This window comes from Notamacropus eugenii, chromosome 2, assembly GCF_028372415.1.
Source record: "Notamacropus eugenii isolate mMacEug1 chromosome 2, mMacEug1.pri_v2, whole genome shotgun sequence".
NCBI classification, from domain to species: Eukaryota; Metazoa; Chordata; class Mammalia; order Diprotodontia; family Macropodidae; genus Notamacropus; species Notamacropus eugenii.
In genome coordinates, this window is record NC_092873.1 from 12,069,637 (window position 1) to 12,089,374 (window position 19,738).

General features: G+C 42.0%; 1 protein-coding gene across 3 annotated transcripts; it reads left to right on the forward strand.

Moving 5' to 3' along the window:
- Positions 1–686: 686 nt before the first annotated feature.
- On the forward strand, positions 687–14,010 carry LOC140524371 (membrane-spanning 4-domains subfamily A member 14-like). Of its 3 annotated transcripts, XM_072638751.1 has the most exons (6): positions 688–975; positions 3,287–3,421; positions 4,416–4,469; positions 7,122–7,274; positions 10,059–10,160; positions 12,258–14,006. In XM_072638751.1, the coding sequence occupies exons 1-6, from the start codon at positions 832–834 to the stop codon at positions 12,399–12,401; spliced, it is 732 nt and encodes a 243-aa protein (XP_072494852.1). In that variant the 5' UTR covers positions 688–831; the 3' UTR covers positions 12,402–14,006. The 3 variants fall into 3 exon arrangements, with proteins under 3 accessions (XP_072494853.1, XP_072494854.1, XP_072494852.1); XM_072638752.1 differs by lacking the exon at positions 3,287–3,421 and having other exon boundaries at positions 687–975; positions 12,258–14,009; XM_072638753.1 differs by lacking the exons at positions 3,287–3,421; positions 4,416–4,469 and having other exon boundaries at positions 687–975; positions 12,258–14,010.
- The last annotated feature ends 5,728 nt before the right edge of the window (positions 14,011–19,738 follow it).

Sequence of the window (19,738 nt, forward strand, 5' to 3'; positions counted from 1 at the left end):
GGAAAACAAGTCTTCTAATGAAAATTTAAGAGAAATGAAGTTTCTTTGCCTGGAAGAGAAAGCTAAGGAGGCATGAAATACAGTATCTAGAAGGGTTAATGGGTGTGATATTAAGATAACATTCTCCATGTGCACAAAAAAAAAACAGAGAAGAGAGGTGGACTTGAAGCAAAAAAGAGAGAGAGACTTCACAGGCTTCTTAACTATGAGACTGGGGGCAGCTAGACGGTGCAGTGGATAGAGTACCAGGAGTCAGAAGGACTTGAGTTCAAATCTCACCTCAGACACTTGACACACTAGCTGTATGACCTTGGGCAAGTCACTTAATCCCAGTTGCCTCATCCTGGGTCATCTCCAGTCATTCTGATGAATATCTGGTCACTGAATTCAGATGGCTTTGGAGGAAAGTGAGGCTGGTGACCTGCACAGCCCTCCCTCACTCAAAACAAAGTCAAGTGCAAGTCATGTCATTATTTCCCTGATGGCATGGTCTTCTTTGGCAACGAAGGATGATCACACACAACTATGAGACTACAGACTCAGGAGAGGGGAGAAGTCCATGACCCCAAAGAAAAAGTTCCTCGATGATCTGCTTGGATGTGAGGAGCCAGAGGAAAGCTCTCAAGGCTCCTATCAGCTCCATGATACTATGACACTAGAGTTCCAGAACTATGACTCTATGGCCCTGTGACTCTACGATTCTAATACCTAGTCCAGGAGCATTCAAGCTACCCAGGTGACCCTGGCAGAGGAGCAGAGCATGATCTTGGCTGTGATGTTGGCCAGCCTGTTCACTTAGCATATTCCTGTCAAAAAATCCATTTCCTTACCATGGCACCAAAGTCTAAGGTAGTAGAGACCCAGGAACTTCCCAGGGATCCTCTCCAAACAGAACAGATAGTCATTACTGCATTTCCCTACAAGCCTCCTAAGACCCTACTGAATTTCCTGAAGGGAGAGCCGAAGATGATGGGGGTAAGTCAGATTGCCTCCAAAGTGGGAGTCAGGGGGAGAAATCATTCCTCTCTGCCTGGGTCATGTCACTCATCCATTCATTTAATAGGCATTTATTGAGGACACAGACACAAGGAGATTGTATTTTCTTTCTTTCTTGATTTATTTCTGTGTAACTGCAGCAGTAAATAGAGTGCCTGGCCTCAGATACTAGCTGTGTGAACCTGGGCAAGTCACTTAACCCTGTTGACCTCAGTTTCTTCATCTGCAAAATGAGCTGGAGAAGGAAATGGCAAACCACTCCAGTATCTTTTCTAAGAAAACCCCAAATGAGATCACAAAGAGTCAGAAAGAACTGAAAAATAACAAGAACAAGCTTGTAATTGTTGGTTAGTAAACTGGGAAAGTAAGAGATAGGATGCCCTGTTTGAAGTTTAAATGTTCCTGAGTTACTCTGCTCCAACTGATTTCAAGGCTGACCTTCTTTCTAGATCCATACTTTAAACAAGATAAAGCAGGGAAAAGTTTATAGACCATAACTAGTTCTTGTTACCTGGAAATCCTCAGAATGATTCCCACTCTTGAGATGACTATCAAAGTGCATTGAAGAAGAAAAAAAAGAAAAATTTAATTGGCTTTTTAAAAATTCAAGCTCTATGTGCCAGTCCCTATGTGAAGTGCTTGGAAGACAAATACAAGCAGTATTTGTTGGGGTTTTTAAAAATAGTTTGATAACTATTTTTTTTAGAATTTATTAATTTATGAAATAAAACAAACATTTCTATGGCTACAATAAAAAAAGATGATTGCACATGAAAATGCAAATCTACTACGCACAACTTGCTATTCCTTTAAATACACAACAAATTATCACATAAATTTATTTTTCCTTCTTTTTCTTCTCTACCTCCCTCAAGCAGCATTTGTAAGAAAGACAGTGCTGCCCTAAGAAGCTTACATTGTAATGGGAGAGAACAACACACAGGAGGAAGCTGAGAAAGGGTGGGCATGGGGGACTTGGTAAACAAAGTCCAGAGTCAGGAGTCCAGTCTAGGGAAGAATAAAGACACAATTAGTCTGGGGGTATCCTCCTCAAAATGGAAGTTCTGGGAGAAACCAGCCAAACAGAAGGAGAAGCCACAGGAATGGAGGGTACTTCCAACGTGTGAAGGTCTGGAGTGTAGTAGCCTCAAGAAGGAAAACAAGAAATGGTAACACTAGGATGGGCCACCAAGAGTCAGCAACTGACAGCCTTGGCTATCCCATATTTCCTTGCCCAAAGGAGCACTTAATGAATGTTTGTTTGAACAAGCAAAAGGTAAAAGCCAGGTTTTGGCAATGACTTCCTCAAAGCCCCATCAGTACATAATACATGTGATATGACTAACTAAAAACCTAAATGTTGAAATATAATGGACAAAATAATTTACTGGAATTAAAACCCTGCATGTCATTAATGGTCTTTTCAGATCTCATGACACCTTAAATATTTGGTTTGGCATCCTTCTAAGGCACTTGACAGAGTCTGGTAGTTCCTTAGGTTGGAATCTGAAACCCTCACTCAACTGTACGGACCTCATCTATCTCCACTTTGTAACCCCTCTCCCCAACAATGTTTTTCCCACAATAGGTACTTGTTAATATTAGATCATTGAATGAAAAAAAAAAGAATCATATTATGATGTTTCACTTGGTTCCTCCTTCTCCCCCTCAAACTACGGTAACCTGGATACCCTCTGACGTCTGAAAGAATCTTCACAGATGCAGCACTGAGTTACAGTTAGGACCAAAGCAGACATTCGCTCAAGTCTTCCTCAATCCATTTCCCTGCACATGGGTGTAACATAATTTTTCCCCAGTGATATCACCCAAGGATGACCTGTGACAAAACTTGAAAGTAAAAGGGAGTGGAGGGTGGAGCACAGAGCTGGCCACAGGGGAAAGACAATGACCAACCAGGGACAGAGAGATCATCATCTCTTGGCCTCACATTCCTCTTTGAGGAGGCTTCTCTTTCTGAAGTCAGGCTGCCGGCCCTTTCTCATCTCTAACCAAGTGAAGGCCTATCAGTCAGTCAATAAACATCAAACCCCTACTATGTGCCAGGCTAGGTGCTAAGGATACAAAAAGAGGCAAAAATCAGTCCCTGCCTTCAAGGAGCTCACCATCAAATGGGCCTAGATGGAGAAGAGAAAATCATCTTGAGGGGTCACCCAAAGTATTCAACATCCCTCTTAATCTTGGACCAAAGAAATAGTAGGCTGAATTTCTTCAAAGAGCAACCCATTTTTTAAACTCCCCTCCTCACCTTGACCCATTTTTCTTTATGCAGGTTTTGCAGATTTTGTTGGGTCTTATTATCACTGCCATGGGGTACATTTTATGGCACAGTGTCAACAGACTTCACCTTCAAAACAACCATCCTGTTATCTTTATCACAGGGTATCCATTCTGGGCAGGAGCATGTGTGAGTATAGTAAACAGCATAGAGACAAAATGGAGGATCCGTTCTGAAACTCCTGGCAGCTTCCATGAGCCTGAATACAGAACATGGGAGAGAGACTGGGCTTGTAGATGGCCAGAAATCAGAAGGCATGTCCCCATAGCATCCATGGGCCAAAGTACAGGAGAATCAGACCCCAGCCATTCCATTGCCATGCACCTCCTAAGTGGTGCCATCTAGCCATGCTTTGGGTACTCACCTGTCAGCATAACAGCAGGTTCTCTGAAACTAATAAAGGTGACAGAAATCTTCTGTGCTTCAAGACAGACATTTGGTTGCCAAAGAGGGTGGGACCAGTTCCTCTTCCCCCATGATGAGGGGAAAACCAAGCTCTGGACTTCTATGAAAAAGGCTACCAATTTCACTGGGAGGAACCCGTTTGTTTTAATTTCCATTGTACAAATTATACTTCCAATGAGAATGAATTACTGTTGATATGAGGAGCCTACCGTTAAGAAGGCTTAACTGCTGAAGACCATCAAAAAGGAAGGGAGGAATGGGGGGAGAGTTCCCGGTCACCTAGCTAACTCGAGGGTCAGGGTTAAGGTTGGACATCTCCACAGAGAAGCCTTCTCAATCAGAAGCCACTGTCCCCACCACTCCAGTAGCAACATTCTTCCCCTTCTCCCCCAGTTATCTAACTTCCCTGGGCACCCATTTTCTCATCTGTAAAATGAGGGGCTGAGTTGGATGGCCTTGGAGGTACCTGTAGATCTAGACCCAGGATCCTATAAAAAGCTCTTATGGGTGCTTTGTACACAGCTGATCTGGAGTCCACCTATTCCACTATGGTGTTTATCCTTCCCCTGGGGATCCTTGATTCCATCCTGAAACTATGGTGACTGATTGGGGAGGGGATGTTAGTCAGTCAACAAGTCTTCCTTAAGCATATGAAGAGATACATGGGTCACCTATAGGATCTACTTAGGGTCCACTAACCAATGTATTTTCTCAACAGTACATTATGACAGGATACTTCACAATTCTTAATGAAGTAAAATATCCTCGCTGGGTAAGAACATCCTCTTGATATTTCAAAATTTCCATGGGTTTAATAGCTCCTGATTAAAAGTTTTCAGAAATCACCAGGCCCATAGCGATTTTGCATGACCTTAAATGTAAGTCACCCTTTTCATTTGTTAATACATCAACTCCCTGCATCATTCTATAGTTCCTACATGTTTGGGTTAAAAAAATAAGCTAAAATATCAATCTCCAAATAACTGCTATGGTGAGTCTTAAAAACGAAAGTTCCCTCAAAAAATTCTCAGGACAGGTGGTCCATAATCCCAGAATCATGGACTGCCAACATTGGAAGAGATGCCAATACTCATATAATCATAATAATTAACAAAATAATAGTTAGCATTTATTTAAGGTTTGAAAAGTGCTTTGCACATATCATCTCATTTGATTTTGACAATAACCCTGGGAGGCAGGTGCTATGCTACATTTTACAGCTGAGGAAACTAAAGAACAGAGAGTTTCAGTGACTTGCCCAGGGTCACATAGTCAGTAAGTGTCTAAGGCTGGATCTGAAGTTGAGTCTTCCTGACTCCCGTTTCAGTGCTCTATCCACTGAGCTACCTGGCTGTGCTACCATCTAGCCCATACAGTAATAGAGCTGAAAAGGAATTCCCTCTGAGGGAACAAGTAGCCAAACAAATAGTCATTCAGTCTCCTCTTACAGATCTCCAATGAGAAGGAATCTGGATATTTCTAATTATTAGGATGTTTTCCCCAACATAAAAACTGATTTACCTCTGTTCCCCTTGACTCTGACCCCTCATTTCCCTCTGATTACAGGTCTGTTCTCCGGGACTGGGTACACTCCCACAAGCCCACTTTCACATGACCCAATAACCAGCCACAGAGTTGAACACCCCTTTGGTAGGCTTAATATTCATAGTTCCTTCAAGTAGTTCTCATGTGATACGAAAGGAGGACTTTTATCATTGTGGTTGTGCTCCCAATGGCCTTCCTAAATGGTCTCATCTCACTGAACAGTCTTCCAAATGAGGTCAGACCAGGATGGAGTAGAGGGAACCAATGTAGCATTGACTCTCTCAGTTGCCATGTCACAGCGTTGATTTATATTGGGGTTGCATGCCAATAAAACCCTCAGAGCTTCTTCAAATAATTAGGTTTTCAGTCATCCCATCTTGCAATTGTCATGTTAATTCTTTGGACCTCTGTGTAAGTCTTTGTGGTTGACCTAGAAGGGACAAGCATGGAGTGGCGGATAGAGAGTTAGCCTCAAATCTTGAGTTCAAGCCCCACCATTGATGTACACTGGATGTGTGACTTTGGACAAGTCAGTCACTTTCTCCGTGAAGGTGCCAGCCTGCATTGGTAGAGGAGGGGGTCACATCATGTGGGAGTTCCCTCTTTCAATGGAATCACCCTATCCTTACACATCATCATAGTCTATTCAGACCAATGGTCTAGTCTTAGATATTCTATTTAATTCTGACTCTGCTATCTGATGTGTTAACTATCCATTGTACCTTTGTGTCATTTCCAAAATTCATATCCATATTTCCATCCAAGTTATTGATAAACACATTATACACCGAACAAAGCCTAAATCTCTGGGATTCTCCAATGGAGATTAACTTCCAAGTTGACATCAAATGAATAATGATGACTCTAGTTTTAGCCATCCTACTAGTTCTGAATTCAATTAATTACACCATCACCTAAACCATATCTGTCCACCTGTTTTTTTTTTTAACAAAGACAGTATGAAAGACTTTCTCAGATGCTTTCCTAACATTAAATTAAAGCATATCTACAACATTCTCTTGTTCTACTAATTTGGTAGCCATGTTTTTAAAAAAGGTTAGGGAAGGTGAGGGTGGGGGATTGAATAAGATTGTCCTGACATCACCTTGATGATGTTAGGCTGATTTTCAGTGATTAAAACTACCTTTTCTAGGGATTTGCTATCATTTCAATATTACATTCTAGAATCCTATCAGGAAGAATAGAGCCTTCAAACTGGAGACACACTTTTAAGTGACTTCCTGAAGTTAGGAAGATTCACCTTTGTGAGATCAAATCTAGCCTCAGATATTTACTAGCTATATGATCTTAGGTGAGTCACTTAACCCTACTTGCCTCAGTTTCCTCATCCATAAAATGAGTTGGAAAAAGAAATGGTAAATCACTCCAGTATCTCTGCTAAGAAAATCCCAAATGGGGTCAGGGAGAGTGGGACAGGACTGAAAAACAACTTAACACTTGCATGATTAACATTTTATCTATTGCTCTAAAATACAATCAACAAAACAACAAATTGAGTCTTGATTGGTACAAATAAATGCTCACATTGAACATTTAACAATCAGCTCTCAGTAACCAGTCTAAGCTGGCTTTAGCACACCCCTGACTTTAAACCTGTTTTCAGAGTCAACTGCTGAATTCTTCTAAGGGAGAAGTGTAGCTGCCTCTTTGCACCCTCAGTTTATGTCCTCCTCCCTCACACATCTCCACCTCCTCTCACTTATTTACAGGCTTATTCCTATGTCTGTCAGGTCAGCATCCAGTCACCCTGGGTTCACTAGGACCTTGTCCAGAGGGTCTACATCATCTTGCAGTGGGGTGGGGGTGAGGGTGGGAGTGGACACTAAACATGCTGTCCTGAGTGCTCCTTCTCTTTCAGATGCGCTTCAGTCTATACTTGGGCGTGTTGAGCACCCTAGTGGCTGCAGCAGGGATTGCTATCATTCTCTACAGCTTCCATGAAGACAACTATTTCCATTGCAGGATTCCTGTCAAGTCCGGCATATGTGCTATTGGGAGAACACTCTTTCTAGTAAGTGGTTCTGCTCTATATATTAAAATTCCACCACACTAGACCAATTGCATGCAATAGTAAGGCCTCATTTGTTCAAACCCCAGGAAGTTTCGATTTCAACTCATTTCAACAAAAAGTCATTAGATGACCATAAGGTGGACGTGGTGTGGTACACAGCTGACCCTGAAGCCAAGAAGACCTGGATTCAAATCTTGCCTCTGACACATATTTGGTCATGTGACCCTAGGCAAGTGACTTCCCTTGTCAATGCAACTCTCAAGACTCAGCATGGCGGAGATAGTGCAGAACTGCCTTAGGAGAGGAAACTTGTTATCCCTGGGAATTCCCTATACCAATAAAATCACAGGCCACATCCATATCCTTTAACTCTCTCTATAGTCTAGGGTGGGGATATAGATGAAAAAATGTCACAATTCCTGCCTGAAAGAACTTTTCATTCTCCTGGTAGAAAAGGACAGATAAGTAACTTAATACAAAGAAATGGGAGGGAGGGCTAATAACTGTGTGTTTGGGTGTAGGGAAATGTTCAGGAAAGTCTTATGTAGTGGCATTCTATGGCAGAAAATGAGGAAGAAGCAGATTCCTGACATGTAAAACCTCTTGCCAATGGAAGATCAACCAAAATATCTCTAACAGACTCAACCACTAAAAGAAAATGAAAACAGAAGTTACCATTGGCAGGGGCCCTAAGACATAGAGTTGGAAGAGTCCCTCAAGCAGTCAATACCACCAATAGGTTAAGAGTAGCTCACCCAATGTAACAAAGGTCAAGACCCACAGCTAGGTCTTCTGATACCAAGTCTAGACTTTCCACTGTCCAGCACTCACAGCCAGGGCAAAAATGTGGAGTTAAGAGATAGAGCATTGTGTGTGAGGAACAGTAATCCAGTAGAGCTGGACCATAGAGAAAATGCAAGCCATACATTATTACTGTCTTCTAATATTTGAAAGACTTTTCCATCAGGAACACATCATTACATGAAGCAGAATCAGAAGAAATGGATGAAAGCCACTGGCCTTCACCACCATTTAACTTGCATTTATTTTGTATAATTGGAGGATATTCTAATATACATATATGGTGTCTTTTCTGATAAATGCAGTCTTTTATGGGAAGCACTGTATCTTGTTGTCTTTACACTCCCCTGACAAAGAGCCCAGCACAATGCTTGATTGTTAGATCTAGAAAAAAGGCTAAGATGCACCAATAGTAATAGATAATCATACATGTTTGAGAGAGTAAAAATTGAAAAGGGAACATAAATAAAAACTACATCTATAATGAAAAATTTATGAACTCTTGAATGGCCCAGATGAAGCAAAAATAGAATTTCGCCAAATATTAAAATACTAGGATTTGGAGTGAACCATTAAATCCTAAGAGAAGTCAATTTGTAACATGGAAAGAGCTACTCCACAGAGGAAATAGAAAGCTTGCAAAACACTTTCCTTTACGCCAGTCTAGATGGAAAAAAAAATAGATTAGAAGCTGTTTTGATGAAGCAATGGATGCCAGAGACAGTGAGTCAATAAAGGTAAAGAAGGAGAGTTTGGGTCATGGTCCATAACCTTTCTGTATAACATCAGAGGCTGGAAGAATCTTCCTTGAATAGATGCTTTAGTGCCTCAGTATGAGATGGAATACAAGACTGCATGTCCCTCACAGGTCTGATCTGCATGCTCTTTGAAATATTAACGATTAGGCTAATAGTATTAAGGCTTTTAGGTTTTCCAAGGACTTGCCATGTACTATCTCATTTGATCCTGATAATAGCCCTAGGAGGTAGGAACTATTGCTATTCCTCCTTTCACAAATGAGGAAACTGAGATTCAGAGAGGTCTCCATAGTAAGGGTCAAACCCAGTGCCACCTTCATTCTGGTATGTGAGAGAGAAAAAAATCCCACAAGATAGTGTGAGAGGCTTTGGTGAGGGGGAAGTCTTTTCTGTGCCATTGCAAAGAATGCTCCAGCGAATAGATCTTTGGAGGACAGAATGAGTTATAGAACTAGGAAAACCTCAGAGGCTCTCTCAGTCACCCTCCCCCTCATTTTATAGTGAGGAAAGTAAGGTCACTGAGCCTCAGGGCCTTGGCTAAGGTCACTCAGAAGTTAGTTCTCTGATTAGAACCAATGTTCTCTGATTAGAAAACCAACATGCTTTCTACTGCGTAGGAAGAAATCATTGTGACTGTTGCTGGAATGGTGGTTCCTCTCCTATATAGTCTCTTACTAACATATTTCAAGTTCAAGTGGCTTTGATCTACTAACTCTTCCCCAGATACAACAGGAGCCCCTTTTCCTTGATTTGATGTGTCCCCTCTATGACCTAAAGATGGGTCTCTGCATCAGAACCGGGCCTGGCTACCAACCATCTCATCCCTTTTCCAAAGCTAGGTTGGTAGGGAGCTAAGAGAGTTCAGCACCAGAACATGCAGGGTATTCCAAAGGCCAAGCACAATGGAGGGGGGAGGGTTATAGAAAGTGCCCAAGCTATGGTGTGTCCTGGTAGCAAAGAAGCCCTCCTCTACTCCCAGAAGCCAAAGTGGCCAAGATATCTTAAGGCTATTTGGAAGTAAGATCTAAAGAGGGATCTGTGGGGAATGCCTTAATACTGTCTTATACGAAGAAAGCTAGAAAGGGCCCAGACAGTATGGTGGTAACCCAGATGTTGTCTAATCGATATCTGCTTTATTTTAGACACAACTTTATCTGGCAACTCCAAGGAGGCCTACTTCTTTCTTGACTGCTAATAGTTCTTTGTTCTTTGTCTTGTTTGATAGGGAGTGCTGGCTCTGATCCTTTTCCTCACGATTGCTGAATTGTGCATCACAGTGACGGTCTTAGCCTTTAAGACCAATGTGATATGGAGAAATGCCAAAGAGGTGGGAAAAGGAAAAGCACCAAGTTGGGTGGTTGTGACTAACTTTAGGAATTCCTAATAATTAAGAATAATAAATAGCTAATATTTATATAGTTTATGATGTGCCAGGCACTGTGCTAAATACTATATAAGTATTATCTCAAAACAACCTTGGAAGGTAGGTGCTTTTATCCCCATTTTACAGTTGAGGCCACTGAGGCATAGAAAGGTTATAAGTGACTTTCCCAAAGTCACACTGATAAGTGTCTGGGGCTGGATTTGAACTTAGATCTTCCCGACTTCATACCAGGTTTTCTATTCACTCTGGCGCCATCTAGTGGCTCTTAGCAGGAATGTGACTTAATCCTGGCACAAAAATAGGCCAGTTGAAGGGGTAAGAGGTGGGATCGTTTTCAGTTAGGAAGACAGGACCCCAATTTCTGCAACCCACCCCATTGGCTGAAACCTCCCTTGTGTTTTCCATTTCCCATTCATTCTTTCATCCACGTATATTCCTCCAGCAATACAATGACAAACTCTCAGTAGGGCAGTCAGCAAGACACGCAGGGTCACAGAATTTTAGTGTAGAAAGAGTGGTCTGAGGTCATCTGAACAAGAACCTCTGTATCATTCCTGACTAGCAATCATGTCACCACTGGCTGAAGACCTCTGATGAGGAGGGTCCCACCAGGGTTAGGAAGATTTTCCTAATGCCAAGCCTAAATCTGCTCCTTGGTAACTTCCATTCAGGGCCCTGTTGTTCCTAGTTCTGATCTTGGGGGGGGGGGAATGGGGGAGCAGGGGGCAGGCTAAACCAGTTTGATTCCTTCTTCATAGGATAATGATCACATCCCTCCCCAAGACTTCTCTCTAGAATAATGTGCTGCGTTCTGCCTACCATAGTTTATAGGGATGTCTTCAGGTACTGACAGGGGTCACACTAAAGAGAAGCTGGATTTGCTGTTTGGCCTTGTACCAAGAAACAAATTTTAAAGCAATCTCGTAGTGGACTGAACTGCCCTGCCTTGGTATATGCAAATGAGATCAGAAGAGCTTGGAGTTCACCTAGTCCAGTGCCCATGCCCTTTTCTTACAGAAAAGCAAACAGTGACCTAGAGATACCCAAGGTCATACAAGAACCAGGATCTGACATTAAATTCAATCTAAGCATCTCCCTAAAGATCTTGGGGAGGGGAAGGAGAGAATAAGGATTTATAAAGTACATCCCATGTCAGGCATTGTGTCAAATTCTTTATAATTATTACTTCATTTGATCCTCGATGCCCCTGTGAGGTAGGTGCTATTATTATCACCATTTTACAGTTGAGGAAACTGAGGCACTGAAGAGTTAAGTGACTTGCCCAGATAGTCTATGTGTCTGAGGACAGGTTTGTACTCGGGTCTTCCTGAACTCAGGTCCAGTGCTCTATCCACTGTGCCACCGAGCTGCCTATTGGTTACACTGAAGAAGACAGTAACGTGCAGGTTGGGTTAGATGTCTTCTGATGATGCTTCCAACTCTGTGATTCTCTGATATTAATCTGAAACTGAGTTAGACACAGCCACATAGCATGTAGCTTTCTCTTACAGATGATTCTGGACCAACTGGAATATAAGTTTTATGAGGGTACTCGTGAAGTCTTGTATTTCTGTTCTTTTCAACACCTAGTTCAGGTCTGGGAACAGTGATCATTCACATATACATATATATGTATATATAAATGCCCCCATTACCTTCCTGACTAACCCAATAAGCAAGCAACTGTGATGTCAGAAATGATCAGTTGTGATCCATAACAGCACCCTGAGAACAGAAATAAAATATGGAGAATCATCAGATCATAGGGCCTTTTGAGGTCATCGATCCCACTCTGTCCTCTTGCGGCACAGGTAATGTAGGAAAGGCGCAGGCCCAGACAGTGAGAAGGTTTGGCCAACATTACACCAACAGTAAGTAGATCTCTAGAATCAATATATAGGTCCCTCTAAGCCTCCACCCTGCTATATTTCTGATAGGCAGGGAGGGCAATCACTGGAGGAACAGTGGGAAGGAAGATGATACATACAAGAAGGGGACTGGGGCAAGTTTAATGGGTCCTGTTTCTGGTTGGCTTTATAGGTTGTGTTTTTCCTGCCTTCTGAAAGCAAAGAACCTGCACATCCTGAAGAGGACAGACAGTTCCAGTTCCAGATTCAGGCAAACCCTGCTGGCCAAAATGAGAAGGAGCTCTCTGTCTCCTTAATTGGGGATTATACTTTCTAAAGTCCTGTAGCCCTCCTGCACTTCCCTTTTATACTTCTCCTGTCTCATTCTCCTCTTTCCCCCTTTTTTTCTTTCTCCCCAAATTAGAGGAAGAACCCAGAGAAAGTCTCTCTACAAATTAAATTCACTTGGAGAATTTACAAAAGTTCCCCCTTCCTACAGCAGAAGTTAACCCAGAGAACCCATTCTAAGCCACCTTTCTCCAGGTCAATTTCAACAAGATGATGCACATGTGTTCGCTCTTTCTTCCAAAATCACTGAAAGAAGGTAACAAAATTCCACCACCTTCTGGTCCAAGTTCACCAAGAGAATTCTTCTGAGGTCCCACTTTCTCTGGTTCAAAGAGAGAAACCTTTCCAAGTCCAGCTTTCTCCAGGTCAAGGAGAGAATCCGTAGGTCACAGTTTTTCCAATTCAAGGTCACTGAAAGTGTCCACTAAAGTCCCCCTCTTCCTACCTTTCCTCTGAACCAAGTTCATGGATAGAACACACTTAAGTTCCTCCAGCATTGTACTCTAAAGACACCAAGCCACACAGCACAGAAAAACATATTCTAACCATTTTAGTTTGATGTCATTCCCTGCAATACCCAAATTTAGTGACTAGGTGAAAAAATTCAAAACCAAAGGTTAAAGGACATGGAGGGACCCCATGAAGGAACCGGGTCACACTTTCTGTTGTTGGTCCAGGTACCAATGAATGGAAAATCTAGGCATTGCCTACATATACCTAAGTGCTATCAAAGTGACAAGGGTAGGCTTGGGTCCTTCCTGTGATGAAGGGTCAACCTTGGCAAAAGAGAAAGGAAAAATGATCCCAATGAGGAATGGAATAGAAAGAGGACATAGAAGAGGGTTCTGGTATTCTGGTGGTTTTTATAAGCCATCAGTGTTCTGTTTTGGTTTGTTCTGCTTTCAAATCCCTAAACACCAGAAATGAGCCAGCATAAAAATCAGTATGAAAGGCTTAAAGTGTCATCCAATGTGTTCAAGGAATTAGCCCTTCAGAGAAGGGAACCTTCTATAAGTAACGCACAAAGAGGAAAAGGAAACCAAGCCAAACCAGGCTCCTCTGTATTGGGAGGAATGTTTTTTTCTTCCCCTGAGTGCTTCTAACAACTCTAAAGTTCTCCCTTGCTCCCCAGCATCCATGGAATGAGTCCCTGATTTTGAACAATTACTTTTGCAAATACATCTTTTGTCTCAAATTCTATGTCCTTCCCTTCTCTGTGTGCAATTCTAAGTGGCAAAAAAACACCAGTTCAATCCAAGGAGCACTTACTGAGTACCTTCTATATGTCAACCTCGGAATACACAGCCAAAACCAGGTCACACCCTCAGAGAGCCTCCAATCTACTCCGGTAGGGAAAGGGAACCACCCACCTAAAGAAATACATATAGAATATAAAGTAACTTTGGGAAAATCATTGACTTGACTGGGAGAGGGTGGTAAGGAAATAATTTCTATATGGTGGTAGAATTTAAGTCTTGAAAAGAGCTGGAATTTGAGGGAGTGGAGGTGAAGAGGGGATACATAACAGGAATGGGGGATACTCTTAAAGGCCCAGAGGTCAAGGATCAGCACAGTGTCACTTTCTCAGACTGAAGGTGGAGAAAAGGAAATAAAGTCAAAATTCTGCATGATCCACCAGTTTCTAATCCAGATCTCTTCACCTTCAAATCCCCAATTTGATTGCCATCCTTATTCTCTCCTAATAGAATAATGGGTAGGTAAGGTGATGCAATGGATAGAGCACTGGGCTTGGAATCAGATAGGTTCATCTTACATTCAAATCTGACTGTCACACTAGCTGTGTGACCCTAGGTAAGTCACTTCCCCCATCTGCCTCAGTTTCCCCATCTATAAAATGAGCTGAAAAAGAACATGGCAAACCCCTCCAGGATCTCTGCCAAGAAAATCCCAAATGGGGTCACAGAGAGTCAGACGTGACTTAAATGACTGAACAACAAAATAGAATATCATCTACTACTCCAGTGAGGAAGATCATCAGATAAGAGTTTTCTTAACGATCTTCAAAATCTTCAAAAAAAATTCATTCCTCCTCTTCCATGTTCTTAGGGAATTAGGGAGGTGCCCTCCTTCCCAAAGCTCCCTTTTCAGTTGATGCCTTTGATTCCATTACTTCCCATAAGCTCCAGGGCCTCCCACTTAGATCTCTCCAATCTCTCCCTTGACTGGATGTCTCCATGTTTCAGAACAACACTTGCTATGTACATGGCACTGAGTGAGGACCAGGGGATACACAGACACCAATGCTACAGTACCTGACCTCAGGGATCTTCCAAGCATCCATAAAGATTCATGAATGGGATTAAATGGAGCTTCACCAAAGAATGTGTAAAAGCTGAAATGTGGTCTTTTATTTGGCCTGCTTAAGGGAAAATTTAACCTTGAAGGCCATGTGGCTCAACTGGAGACACCCAAGGGGACAGGAGGCAGAAACAATAAAGGAAGTGGGGGTGGGGAACAGATACACCTAGGTGTGGCAAGCCTTGGTAGGAAGAAGGAGTCCAGCATGCTCCAGCCTCCCCATTCCAAGCTTCAGAGCAATTTGCTCAGCTCTGGGTCATGGCAGAACAAGAATTGTATTATAAGGTAGGAAACTTAAAGCTTTTTACATGGAATATTCAGCTAGCAGACAATCTAGGAGTGGGACGATTCCAGGAGAGTAAAAGGGGTAAGACGGTATCAGGAAAGATGAGGAGATATGAATGGGGAATCATGGCCGGCCCCAAAGAGAGACACTAAAGCAAAAAATCCAGTGCTTTCTCCAGGGTTGTTTATAAACAAATCAGAAAACAAAAGATAGTTGGAGGAGTGAAGAAGATCCCTGATTCCTGCCTGCCTGCAAGAGACAGCAGAACCATGAAGAAAGTAGAGGATTCTGAGAGGCTGAGATGAGACAGTACTTGCTGTGACTGTGTGGAGAGCTGATAGAAGGTGCAGGATGATGAGAAAATGTAACCTGAAAGCAATCTGTGAAGGGAAGCTGGGGAATGCTCCCTGGTAATATTATCACATCCACAGTCAAGAGGGGAAACCAATGGTGAGATGGGTCAAGTGACATTCACAAGATCATTGAGCTCAGTAGTACAGAAAGCAAAATCCAAACCCAGATCCTCTTGACATGAAGTCCAAAGCATTATCTATGCCATCCATTCTCTGGTCTCCTTCCTTCATTTTATATATGAAGAAACAGTCATCATACAGTCACACACTGTGCAGGTGATATCCCTCAGCCCCCAAGTACTTCATTGACAGAGATACAAAAGAGGTATGGACATGGATAGGGGCTGGATTTGTGATTTCACCCATGACCTTCCATGGAAATTCCATCTGTCAATGAAGATCACCTCCTTAGGTCTGAGGGAGTTACCAGAGCTCTGAGAGGTCATGTGTTTTGACTTGAACCCAAACTTTTTTGACTCTGGAGGCAGCTGCCTAACCCCTACCCCAGAGGCTTCTCTGGACATCTGCTTCCTCACCTGTGTAAAGGGATGGGAGATAATCAGAGTACATTTAAGGTCCTTTCTATTTCTAAAGCTGACAATACTGTGATTAGGTGATAAGTATTCATCACACACCTGATATGTGTTTAAGGACAGAGGATAAAAAGACAAAACAGAAATGGTCACTGGCCTCAGGGAGCTAAGATCCAAATGATCAATCCTAGGCTGGAGAGCCAAAATTGGAACTCAGGCCTCTTGTTCCCTATACAGCTTCAGGGCTGTATGGTTGACTCCCCCTCTCTTCCTCAATCCTTTAGGACACCTGGCCTCTTCTCCTCTGGTACTGCGATCTCCCCTCTCTGTCACTGGCTCTCAATAGGGACTATCTCCATGTATCTCCATGGCTATCATCACTGGGGCTGAGGGGACCACTAGGAAGCTACCCAGACCCCAGACTTCCTCCTCCCCCCCCTCCCAGGGACCCTAATCCAATTTCTGGGTGTCAACCCTCTCTCAGCTCTCCCAGTTTTGGTCTTCAGCATAACTCTCTCCAGTTCTACAATCTTTGGCAGATTGTCTCTTCCCTTTCATAAGCTCCAGCCCAAGGTACAAATTAAGTACAAATCAAACCTACAGTCCCCGTAGTTCAATTTATCCATCCCTAGACCATCAGGCTTCTGCCACTTATCCTAAACAGTATATAAATTGATCATCAAGTATAAAGTACAAGGGCACCCCCCCCATACAATATCCAGATGTTTTAAGCCATCTCAAATGCAATGCTAAGAGGACTCTTCACCCTTTCCAGGGAGGTTTTCAGAAACAAAACAAAGACATCACCCTTGAATTTCACCAAACCTCACTAAGCTCCCCTACTGGGCATACTCTCTCCAGTTTCTTTAAATCCTCCCTCCCCATTTACTTTTCCCTTGGAACCCATTACAGCTGTATAAAAAGACCAACATCCTCAGGAAGTTCTCCACCTTTCCAAAACAAGCGAACCAACTAACCAACCAATGAATCATAAGCATTTATTAAGTGCCTCCAATGTCCAAAGCCCTGTACTAGGTACTGAGGACAATGGGTGAAGACAACACAAGAATGCTGAATGAAATAATCCCTGGTTGGGGTAGCTGGGCTGTGCAGTGGATACAGCATGAGCCCTGGAGTCAGGAGGACCTGAGTTCAAATCCAGACTTAAACACTTTACTAGCTGTGTGACGCAGGGCAAGTAAGAAAGGGGGGGGGGGGAGAGAGGAGAAGAGAAGAGAAGAGAAGAGAAGAGAAGAGAGGAGAAAGGAAGGAAGGAAGGAAGGAAGGAAGGAAGGAAGGAAGGAAGGAAGGAAGGAAGGAAGGAAGGAAGGAAGGAAGGAAGGAAGAAAGAAAGAAAGAAAGAAAGAAAGAAAGAAAGAAAGAAAGAAAGAAAGAAAGAAAGAAAGAAAGAAAGAAAGAAAGAAAGAGAATCCTTGATCCTGAGTAGTTTATATCTGAATGGGGAAGACCTCAAGGACATAACAATATAGTAATAGCCAGCAGATGTAGAAGCTTTATTTAAGGTTTGCAAAGCTCTTTACACATAGTACTTCATCTCATCATATATAAGTACATATAAAAATACATACAAAGAGGAGAGATACAAGGTCATTTGGGGAAGGCACCAGTGGTTGGAAGGATAAGGAAAGGTTTCATGAAAAAGGGAATTCTTTAACTGCATCTTAAAGAAATAGTGAGAAAAAGAAAAGCGATTTTGATATCAACAAAAAGAGGAAGATATGGGGATGATGATCGATGAATGGAGCTAGCTCCTGGAGGTAAGCTAACAGAAAGGGCTGGGACTGAACAGGCCCAGGCTGGGGACAGCTCTAACCTGCTTGTGAGAGACTGACTGTGGAATTTTGAGTGGGAGCATTTGCCCCAAAGAAATCAGCAATCCCACACATCAGAGACTTGAGTTTCTGTTTGGTTGATTGTATAGACTTAAGAAAGTGTTAATAAATATGGGTTTAACTTAAAAGTGTATAGGCAAACAATTTTTTTTCTGAAAAGTCCAGTGGTTAAACATTGACTAGTTTGGCCTTGTAACACTCTGTAAACCTTTCTTGGGCTCAGCAGGAGCTGAGTAAAAGGATCAAGGAATGAGGGCATCATCAGAATGGAGGCCTAGTGACGAAAGGTTAATATCACGCTCATCATAATTGCTATTAGTAGTAAGAGTAGTGCTTTAAGTGAGGTTATTGTGAGGATTAAATGAGATAATGGATGCAAATCACTTTGTGAATGCAAGTCAGATCAGTCTTCTCTATCTTACACTTGGGAAATGCATTTTTTTTTGATACCCAAGTATATGATTTTACAGTTGTCCCTGACTAGATTCAGTCCAATGTTCTAGCCTCTCAAGGTACTTTGGGATTCTGATACTTTCAGTCTCTCCCAGCTTTGTGTCATCTACAAACTGTCTTTATCCAAGACATCAACAAAAATATAAAATAGTTCAGGACCAAGCACAGATTGCTGGGAACTTCACTGCAGACCTCTTGACACATTGATATTGAAGATGAGGATTGAGAAAAGGCCACTAACTTTGGGAAATAAGAAATCACTGGTCATTTTGGAGAGAACATTTTCAGTTGAATGATGAGGTCAGAAGCCAGTCTGTAGAATTAAGAAGAAGGTGAGAGGAATGGAAGGTTGGCTTTCTCAAGCAGTTTAGCCAGAAAAGGGACTAGAAATGGGACAATAGTCTTAAGTCTAGACAATCAACAAAGCAACCTTGAGTTTCAACTGATTTGACTTTATTATTGTTAAATTCTTATCTCTCAATCATTTCTACAAGTATACTATGAAACACTTCATCAAAAGCTTTGTTAAAATCTAGGTAAGCTATATCTACAATATTCCTTTTGTTTACTATAGTATATAGTTAATAGTTAATAATCCTGTCAAAAAAGGAAATAAGTAACCATGTATATGATTCCCCAACTTGACTATTACAAATTCTACAACAGCAAGCTCACTACCTTTCAAGTTCAAAAATCATCAGAATGAAAGTCAAAATTACAAGACCTCTGATTGTGTCCTCCATCAACTGAAAGATAAAATTATAAGCAAAGCATAAGACTACATTAACTGCTCTATTTTTTTTTCCCGAGAGATTGGCAGAAAGGAGCTAGGTAGTAGATTTCCTCCATACCAGGTATATTTTATCTCTAGGTCAGCACTGTGGTGTCTCTCAAGAAACTGTCATGAATTCCTCCAGAAGTTCTTGAGAGAAATGATTATTAATAGCCAGTGATTTGGGGAAATTCACATTTCCCCCCTTTTCTTTCTCATTTCAAGACCTCAGTCTCTTAAGTTTGAGCTAAGATTCTCCTCTATCCAGACCCTACCCCAGTGGGGCAGTCATTGAACTCTGCTCAGATTTGGATAGGGATAAATGCTTGGAATAGATTGCTCAAGGCTGGGACTAACCTAAAAAGTAAATTACATAATCAGAGTTCAGGTCCAGCCCCTCACTGTAATATTCATTGTCTCATTAAATGTTAACTAATCAGAGCGGATTGCCACCCTCAGAAACGCTACTTTTCCAAAAGGGCATATAAACTGTGAACCTCACCACCATGATTGTCTTTGATCTAAGAGAGAGAAAGTCAAATAACCATACTTTTATTGAAATGTTGGCATTATTAATAAAATTATTAAATCATCCAGAAATTATGTTTTTCAAACCTTTTTAAATGCCACATATGTGGGCCCAGAGAATATCCCCATGGGGCTAATCTTCTATTTCTTATTCCACTGATCCTCACCCAAACACTATCCATCCACCCCTGCTAGCAACTGTCCCATATTTCTGCTTCCTTCTGGGGCT

What these genes read in the sequence shown, in the direction of transcription:
- LOC140524371 (XM_072638751.1), top strand. Translation starts at nt 832, where the DNA reads ATGGCACCAAAGTCTAAGGTAGTAGAGACCCAGGAACTTCCCAGGGAT. An exon ending in AAGTAAAATATCCTCGCTGG is followed by an intron (nt 4,470 to 7,121) that starts GTAAGAACATCC and finishes CTTCTCTTTCAG; the next exon opens with ATGCGCTTCAGTCTATACTT. An exon ending in TATGGAGAAATGCCAAAGAG is followed by an intron (nt 10,161 to 12,257) that starts GTGGGAAAAGGA and finishes TTGGCTTTATAG; the next exon opens with GTTGTGTTTTTCCTGCCTTC.